Here is a 9,955-nt window from a genome sequence, read left to right as displayed (position 1 = left end):
ACAATGACTGGATGTATAAGGACATAGCCACGTCAAATGGATATCACCAAAAACAGACCAAACAGAAAAGTAATATTAATAAAGACAAATAAAAGAGCACTATATATAACACGTATATTATTAAGATGATAAACGATTAACGTCAGTACTCAGAATCTATACGTCTAGACCGTCGAGTTATAGGCAACCGTGTGGCGTTCAACAATGTAAAAACCCCATACCGTTTTGTCGGCTATAAAAAACCCCTGACATGAAAATTTTGAAACAGTTCAATTTCGGAAACTAATGGCCTAATTCATGACAAAATATTTACGAAAAAACTAATATCATGACAAACATGAACCAACAATAACCACTGAACTACAGGCTCCTGACGTGGGACATGAACATATAATAGTTTCGGCGGCCAAACCATCCCCTTAACCTGGGTCAGTGATGTAACAGTATTACATTAGAACAAACTATAAAAATCAGACAAAAAGGGATTTTGAAGTCGTTAGATCGATACAAAGCAGAAAACACAACGAAAAAGTAGACCTTCCTTCTTCCTAGTGCGTTAACTTTTTTAGACCTGTGGTCTCTTCTGTAATGTCATTTTTTGTAGGACGAAATCAGAGATCAGAAGCCAAACAACAATATAATAAAAAAAAAACGAAAAGTAAAGACTGAGCAATAAAAACACAACCAAAAGGTGGGGGGATCTCGGGTGCTCTGGAAGGGTTAAAAAGATCTGGCTCCACATGTGACACCTGTCGTATTGCTCATGTAAGTACAAACCACGTGATTAGTCTGATCTCATAGATCACATACGGGTAAATGGAGGATAAAAACTGTGGTTGCGACGATTGGAACATATCCGTCGTCATCTGTCAAACATGTATTCCATATTTACAAATTTACAAATGTAGATTAACCAACTCGTATATGATGGCGTTTATATAATATTTGTAGGATGATTTCAACTTCACCAGTTGGAACTGTTGATTCATTAGCTACCTTGTAATAAACAACCTCTACTAAAGAAATCATGAAACGAAAATTGGGTGGTGTATCAAATGGGAGATGAATACCCTATATATAGGCTCTGCTTAAATGTAATTACATAGAAATGAAAAATTCACAATTGGAAAGCTAAGACCAACTCCTTTCTATTTGTCTTGTAGTTTGGAATGAGGAATACCGGTAACTGCGATGTGTGTAGGAAATTCAAAAATTTTAATACTATTGCAAGACTTTGTATTTCTTATCAGTGTTCAGTTCCCTCTTTCCCATTCATTGTATAGTTTGCCCATGAACAAAAAACTAGTTTTAGTGAATATAACCTTCACTATCTACACTCCTGTCAAAACAATTTTTGTTATACTTTATTACCTCAAATAAGGTCTACTGAATTGAATAGATTAATAGCTTTGTACTTATTTGAGCAACACAACGGGTGTCGCATGTGGAGCCTGTGTGACGAAATTATTCAGTTACCTTTTAGCTTAATTATATTAGGAGGTTCTAAGTTTATCTGTTAGGAAGTCGGCAAATGTTTAAATCCTTTGACTTTCGTTTCTAAATGAAGTACATTAATTACGGTTGTAATACGGAAAACAATTTCCGAAGTTTGGGTACTGGTTCCGATCCTATCTAGTTGAAAAGTAAGTGCTTGATATTAAATTACTATAGACGTTATATTAAAACAGTAATACGGAATATACTCATTTCTGTTTAGAGATTATATGAATTTTGGTTACAGATTATTCTAGTATATAAGTAGAGTTTCTCGCAACGTTAATCAGTACTACTGCGCACACCACCACACACATCGCCCGTCTACAATGAACAATCTAAAGAGGCAATACAATCAGCCATACAAGCAGCACGTCCTGATACTCCGTACCAGCAAGACCAACGCAGTCGGAGTAAAATGAAGGCAAAAAGACCGACAGACTCCAGTCTATAGAATAGGTTGCTATAGTCCGCGATATCCAGACAGGATAGTCGGACTCTAAACACCCATACATCATCATCATCACGTTAATCAGTTCGGTCGTCAGAGGTCCCAGAGTGAAGACGAACGGAAAGGTAATTATAACTATTTCCGAATAAGAAGTAGCTTACCAAGGACCTTTGGTTAAACATTTATAAGCAAGAGCCAATTGTACTATCTGAATAAGGTGGTAACATATTGTCCTGTGGTATATAATTAAGGTGACAACGTGATACTGTCCCTTTGAACCAGTGACACCTTGGCCCTGAATAAGGACCAGGGGCGCACTGGAAACCATAATTCCTTATTACTTTTGAACTAGAGTACTGTAAGGCAAATAGGTTATAGTCATATATCAAATTTTGAATTAAGGTTAAGTCACAGCTCCAATTAAGCGTCCCTTGTGTTGTACTTTATTGTTAGGTTAAAGGTTCCCTTTTGTATTCTTACCGGAAGTAATCTTTTGTTACTTGTTGTTAGGCATTTATATCTAAGGTTGAATTAGTTCAGAAAACACGTTACCATTTGTAAGGGTTAGCCAACGATACCCAACAAATCCAGGGAAGAAACCCTGGTACGGATCTACGGGTACACAAAGTACCATCTGGCGTGTAGGACCCCCTGCACGTTACATCAGTCAGTATAGTCATACATCATTTTGTTTTATTAATATGGACAAAGCCGAAAATTCGTCAGCCCAATTGTCTAGGCTTGAGAAAGATCTTCAGGACACCTAGTCAAGAAGTCGTCATTCACATTCTACACCAATTCCTGGGTTTACAATTGACTCAGGGATTATTACTCCACAACGTAATGCCAAAACGTCTGTGGACAAAACAACCCCGAGTCATAGTACCCCAGTTGGTCCACATCATATAGGCATTGGCGCAAGACCAAAGGTCTTCAAAGATATAGAAGTCTCAAACCCGTTGAAACCTCATGACATTCAAATTGTTAAGGAAAACCACGTCAACTTGTCCTATAAGAAGTCACCAGGGAAAGGCCCAGGGACAAGCACGAGTAAGCGTAGAGATATTACGATGGGTCAGGTGATTGGAATGACTACCGGTCGCATTTTGAGGCTTGTTCCTCTATTAACAGTTGGGGTAACCTAGAGAAAGGTTTCTACTTAGCGGCTTCCCTTAGAGGTCAAGCTCAAGGTGTTCTTGGGGATTTATCAGATGACAAGAAAAGTCATTTTGACCAGTTGGTTCGATCTCTAGAAGAGAGGTTTGCGCCCCCAAATCAGTCAGAGTTGTACCGGGTACAATTGAAAGAAAGGAGGCAGAGGGCTTCAGAGACACTTCCTGAGTTAGGACAAACGATACGCCGGCTGGTGAATAAGGCGTACCCCACTGCCCCAGGAGAAGTCACAGAAAAATTGGCTAAAGAACACTTTTTGGATGCACTGATTAAATCGGAAATGCGTAAAAAAATCAAACAATCACGGTCCCCTGACCTTAATTCCGCTATATGTTTAGCTGTAGAGTTAGAAACGTTTTAATAGGCAGAAAAGCAATTTGAAGTAGGGAAAGCCCATTTAAGACTTGTAGGCAAAAATGAACAGGTGGTTAGAGAGTCGGAGTCTCATGATAGGTTCTCGGATAAAATAGAGGGCATGTTAGCAGCATTTAATGACTAATTGGCAAATATGCGTAAAGTGTTAGATGCATTTAAGAATAACTAGAACAGACCCGCGAATTTGCGGGCATATACAGCTTGTGAACTGTTATAGGATGATTTTTTGTAAAAGATACTATGTATGGAGAATTTCATAAAAGATACCAAAAGCCTTCTCCCTTTTTCAAAAGTAGATATTTGTTTCCTTTCTGTTAAATTCAATTATTTTCGTGTTTCTGGCCTCAGACCACAATTATTCTTCTGCTTTGTTACAATGCTTCTTTTGGTGAAAGTCAAATCAAATTAAAAATTTGCACCGTTTCAAACATGAAATAAATGTAACTGCTTATATATAGATCATTATTAGTCTAATAAAATATGCTTCTAGAACAATCCATCAGTGCCTTTTCTTTTAAGAGCCTTATTAACATACCAATGGTAGGATATGAATCATATATAAATGACTCGACCGACTTAGGCTAATTTGAGGGGTGGTCGGAGGGGTCCTGATCCCGAAATCCCGGGCTTAAAATCATGAAATCCCGAGATCGAAAAATATATTCCCGGATTCCGTAAGGATCAATCCCCAAATCCCGAGCCCCGAAAAAGGTCCTGCCTCCCTCTAATTTCTACCTTACTTTCCTTTTTTGCTAAATCACTATTTTCCCTTTCAACCATAAATGTTTATGCCCCATTTATGGGCATTATGTTTTCTAGTCTGTGCATCCGTGCGTTCGTTCGTCCGTCTGTTCCGCGTCAGGTTAAAGTTTTTGGTCAAGGTAGTTTTAGATGAAGTTGAGTATGTTTTACTTATTAATATATATGCAAGTGGTATGACCCCTTAAATAGTAAACATTTCAAAGAAAACAGTAGACAGAATCAGGGACTTTCTATACTAACACAGAAAGTCCCTGACAGAATTCAGAGTCTCTATATATTAAAGTAGTAAACGCCGAAAATAATTGTCCTCTCTAAGGAGGTATAATAGTTGTGATTCTTGCAATCTTACCACCATGATATGGAGAACGGTCTGAATGGCTTATTTATTTTTCATTTTTGATATCTATCATATGATTGGTTGTACTTGTGTCACTTGTTTTACTTATTTTAATATATATGCAACTGGTATGACCCTTTAGATAGTAAACGTTAATATTTCAAAGAAAACAGTAGACAGAATACAGAGCGTCTTTATATATTGAATTAGTATAATCTTAGTTTACATGTAGATAAACGCGAAAAATAATTGTCCTCTATAAGGAGGTATAATAGGTGTGGTTCTTGCGATATAAACACCATTATATTGAGAACGCTCTTATTGGCTTATTTATTTTTCATTTTTGTTATCTATTATACGATTGGTTGTATGTTTCAAACCGGAAGTCTTATCTATGACTAAAATTCAGTCTGATGACGGAATCATATCCGAACTCCTTTTTTGTGGTTTTTCTCCCAAAATAACCCAATCTGAATAATCATAAGAATGGATGACAAATGCGACTATGCATGTTACCTATAGGACACAGAGGCATGATGATTGATTTATTGTAGAAGGAAGAGAAGCGACACACAAAATGAGGTCTTCTCGTTTAATAGTGTAGAAGGCAACATGTCTGGGCCAGTTGATAGGTCAAAATGTCTTTGCCATAATTGTGGTAAACTCGGCCACATGGCTAGAAATTGTAATGCTCCTAGAAATAGCAGTCGGAAACCAGGTTGAAATAGAACAAAAGAATCGAAGCTCTCTTTTAGAGAAGGCGATAAATGTTTACTGTATTGGTTACTATAGTGACAAATTTTTAAAAAGTTAATAGAAACAAACAAAACTGCAATTTTCTTCTCAATTACGAGGTGTTTTATTTCAAAAACACCATTTGCATGTTTTCAATTTATCTAGTACATAGTTAAGCAGAACAATTAGATATCAAGTCGACGACATGGGTATCTTTCAAGTTGGATGACAAAAATGCATATTAACCTCCGATTTTTTTGAAAAAATTACCACGGACGGAAAAGATATCAATCTATTAGTTCAGTAATTTTCGTGTCTGCCCTTCCATTATGTGACTGAAGAAAAAATTCCAAAAAATAGGTAACAATTGTATCGAAAAGAGAAAATCGAGTGCACCTTTTTATGTTAGGGCGTGTTTGAGTTGAGTATTTTGTCTTGATATCGTTTAAAGTAAGAATATTTCATACATCGTCTCGCTTCAGATTCTATCATTTTTATAAATTAAAGCTACAGGTTGACTTTATAACACAAAAAAATAACAGTACTAAAAGATGAAATATATGGGTCAAGTGAAATACCTATCTAATGAGTCACACAAACAGGGAAGGTGTGTTCGAATAGCTATTTTTTTACTGAAAGTACTTGACGACAGTCTTACAAGTTGGATGATGAAAATGCATATCTTCGAAAAATTCTAATTTTTTGTGTGTGATAACTAGGGTTTATAGTCTTCAACCACTAAAAAAAATCTAGTCTGCCCTTCCACGAAATATTTAATTAGATTTTTTTTAAATGTTTATGATTTTTCGAAAATTCCACCTAACAACCGATCAGACAATAGTTTTAAGTTGAATCAATGCAGACAAGATCATTAACTGGTGCTCATTAGCTAGTTGATACATTTGTCTTTTAAAATATAACTGACATATAAGGATCGTATTGGTGCAATGTGGATAAATTTATCGGTTTCCAAGAGCAAAATTGGTAGCGCGTCATCGCTACAATGGCTTCCATTTTTACGATTGTGAAAATGAACTGGCGTAATGGGGAGATAATTTTGACGAAGTAGGATCCTGACTGATAGGAGACAGAACAACCAAGGATCACCAGGACCTTCGCTTAGGCGTACGAACAACCATAGTGGTAAATGGAAACGTAAATCTTTGTATCTCGGCTCAAATACTCTTAACAATGAGGCAGGGCTCTATGTAGAGTTATTTATAAATGGAATCCCTGCCAAGTTTCTTATTGATACAGGAGCTACAGTTAGTTTGGTGTCGGATACTCTTTTTGAGAAATTGAAGTCCCGTGATAGGCTAAGTTTACGGCAGGTCACCCAGGAAATAATAGCAGCTAATGGAGAGTCTTTAAAAATCATTGGTAAGGCACTGTTTTCTGTTAAGCTTGGTAGTTTGCACACTGTCATTGAAGGTGTTATAGCAGGTTTGTCAGTGGACGCTATTCTTGGACTAGATTTTCTGAAAACAAACGGTTGTAAAGTTGATTCAGGCAATAAAGTAATGGAAAGGGATAATCAACATATACCTTTGTTACTACAGGGAAAGTTAGGCGTTTATCGGGTGGCAGTCTAAGATGAAGTTAGCATAGCTCCAAGGTCCGAGATAGTAATCCAGGGTGAAGTACTGAACTATGATTCAGCTGTTCAGGTAACTGGCATTATTGAACCCAGTGAAGAATTTCTTGATCGAGAAAAGGCTCTTGTAGGGAAGTATGTTATAATGTCGGATAAAACAGTTCCTGTTAGGCTGTTGAATCTTTTTGCCGTTTCAGATTCGGATCATGGACAAACAAATATTGTGAAACACATGATTGACACTGGTGCTGCAAGGCCAATAAAGCAGCCACCACGGCGCACCCCAATAGGTATTAGGGAAGAGGTAGATCAACATATTAACGATATGTTGGAAAGAAACATTATTGAGCCCTCGGAAGGACCATGGCCCTCCGGGATAGTTTTGGTGAGAAAGAAAGATGGGACCACTAGGTGTTGCGTAGACTATAGACAGTTAAACGCAAATACTATCAAAAATGCGTATCCTTTGCCCCGAATTGATGATTCGCTGGAGCAGTTGTCAGGAAAGAAGTGGTTTTCAACTTTGGATTTATGTTCTGGATATTGGCAGGTAGAAGTAGAGTCATCAGATCGCCCTAAAACAGCCTTTGCCACACGGAAGGGTCTTTATCAGTATCACTGTATGCCATTTGGTCTGGTAAACGCCCCTGTCACCTTTGAGCGTCTAATGGAGAATGTTATGGCAGGGCTTCAATGGGACATTTGTCTCATATATCTAGATGACATCATAGTTATGGCTAGGAATTTTGACGAAATGATACATAATTTACGCAGGGTTTTGGTAAAGTTACAAGGGGCAGGGCTTAAACTCAAACCCAAAAAGTGTCATTTGTTTGCTAAAAAGGTTACTTTTCTCGGACATGTTGTTTCAGAATCGGGTGTTGCTACCGACTCCGATAAAATTAAGTGTATAAAGGAATGGCCAGTTCCCCAGAACGTGACAGAGCTCAGATCCTTCTTGGGTTTGTGTGGTTATTATCGCCGGTACATAATGAATTTCTCAGATACGGCTAAGAGCTTACACCAAATGACCGAAAAGGGTCGCGAATTTCTGTGGACAAATGATAGTCAGGAGGCCTTTGAAAAGTCCTCAGTCATCCCGACTTCTCGCAAACATTTATTCTTGATACGGATGCCAGTAACAGAGCGATAGGTGGTATTTTATCACAGGTTATTGATGGTGAGGAACATATTATTGCATATGGGAGTCGGACCCTATCACAAACAGAGCGCCGGTATTGTGTTACAAGGCAGAAACTGCTAGCTGTGGTCCATTTTGTTAAACATTTTCGGCATTTCTTGTACGGTAGGCGGTTTATTGTAAGGACATATCACAGCTTATTACAATGGCTCATTAGATTCAAAAACCCAGAGGGTCAACTAGTCCGTTGACTGGAAGTTATAAGTTCATACGATATGGTTTTTAAACATAGACCAGGTACCCTACATTGCAATGCGGATGCTTTGAGTCGTATCCCTTGTAAGCAGTGTGGCTTTGTTGAGAACTAGGAAGCAGTTGGCTAAGTCAATATGGTACAATTTCAGAGGGAACAGGATGATAATGTTGAGCTAGATATTAGACAATTGCAAGAAACAGACAAGGACTTGCAGACTGTCATAGGATGGTTGACTACTGGCTTCAAACCTTCATACTCACTAACCGGCAAACATAGTTATGTTATTAAGTCCCTGTGGTCCCAATGGAATATTATGAAGGTTCAAGATGGTATATTGTTTAGTGCGAGGTTTGACATGCCACAAAACCAGTGCGAGGTTTGTCATGCCACAAAACCAGGTTCAACCCACCATTTTTTTCTTTAAAAATGTCCTGTACCAAGTCAAGAAAATGGCCATTGTTATATCATAGTTCGTTTCTGTGTGTGTAACATTTTTACGTTGTGTTTATGTTGTGGCGTTTGTTTTCTCCTATATTTGGGTGTGAATTCACATTACTATAAGACGTATCACGGTACTTGTCTATCCCAAATTCATGTATTTGGTTTTGATGTTATATTGGTTATTCTCATCGGATTTTGTCTAATGTCCGTTGCTATGTGTGTTACATTTGCATGTTGTGTCGTTGTTCCCTTATATTTAATGCGTTTCCCTCAGTGTTAGTTTTTTCCCCGATTTTGTTTTTTTGTCCATATATTTACGATTTTTGAACAGCGGTATACTACTGTTGCCTTTGTTTAGGGGAGACCTGGAAACAAATTTGAAACAAGTTGTCGTACCAATGAAGGAAAGACGTAAAATTCTTGAGTTTGCTCATGATAATAGGACAGCTGCTCATTTGGGCATTAAGAAAACTTTAGATAGGATTAAGGAAATTTTTTATTGGCCAGGTGTTAGGGGTGATACTTGGAGTTACATTGCTAGTTGTTCAATATGTAATAAGAGAAAGAAACCAATTCCTAAGAGAAAGGCCCCAATGCAAGTTAAAGAGTCCGGTTATCCCATGGAGAGAATTGCCATGGATATCCTTGGGGAACTCCCAGCAAGTGAAAAAGGCAACAAATATATCTTAGTTAAAGTGACTATTATACTAAGTGGACAGAGAGTCATCCCATGCCAAACATGGAGGCAACTACAGTTGCAAATATTCTTATGACTGAGGATATTTCTAAGACCGGGGTACCAATGCAACTATTATCCATTCTGATCAAGGTAGTCAATTCGAGAGTCACTTGTTTAAGGAAATGTGCAAGTTGCTTCAGATAGAAAAGACCAGAACGACTCCTTATCACCCGAAATTTGACGGGATGGTTGAACGTTTCAATAAAACTCTTGCTACCATGCTCACGGGGTATGTAAATGAATATCACTCCAATTGGAACGTATTACTACCTTGTGTCATGATGGCTTATAGGTCCTTTCAACATGAGACCACTGGTTACACTCCCAATAGATTAATGTTGGGAAGGGAAGTGTCTACCCCCTAGACTTAATATATAAGATACCATCCCAAGTTAAGGCAATACCTCAGAATCAGTGGGCATGGCAATTACAAGAACACATGGAAGAGGCACATCAG

The 9,955-nt window shown here is 37.9% G+C and overlaps 1 protein-coding gene across 1 annotated transcript; it reads left to right on the top strand.

The window, feature by feature from the left end:
- Nucleotides 1-952: 952 nt before the first annotated feature.
- LOC139492638 (uncharacterized) lies at nucleotides 953-6,919 on the top strand. Its single transcript, XM_071280792.1, has 3 exons — nucleotides 953-999; nucleotides 3,077-3,463; nucleotides 6,412-6,919. The coding sequence occupies exons 1-3, from the start codon at nucleotides 953-955 to the stop codon at nucleotides 6,917-6,919; spliced, it is 942 nt and encodes a 313-aa protein (XP_071136893.1).
- The last annotated feature ends 3,036 nt before the right edge of the window (nucleotides 6,920-9,955 follow it).

The sequence above is a fragment of the Mytilus edulis genome, chromosome 10 (genome assembly GCF_963676685.1).
Source record: "Mytilus edulis chromosome 10, xbMytEdul2.2, whole genome shotgun sequence".
NCBI lineage: Eukaryota > Metazoa > Mollusca > Bivalvia > Mytilida > Mytilidae > Mytilus > Mytilus edulis.
The sequence above is the reverse complement of the archived record's forward strand: the minus strand, read 5'-3'. Positions and strand labels throughout refer to the sequence as shown.

Excerpts from the sequence above, each read along its gene's own strand:
- LOC139492638 (XM_071280792.1), top strand. The coding sequence starts at position 953 with ATGATTTCAACTTCACCAGTTGGAACTGTTGATTCATTAGCTACCTT. Across the intron at positions 1,000-3,076 it reads GTTGATTCATTAGCTACCTT|TTGGGGTAACCTAGAGAAAG; the intron begins GTAATAAACAAC and ends CTCTATTAACAG. Across the intron at positions 3,464-6,411 it reads GCTATATGTTTAGCTGTAGA|GAGACAGAACAACCAAGGAT; the intron begins GTTAGAAACGTT and ends CCTGACTGATAG.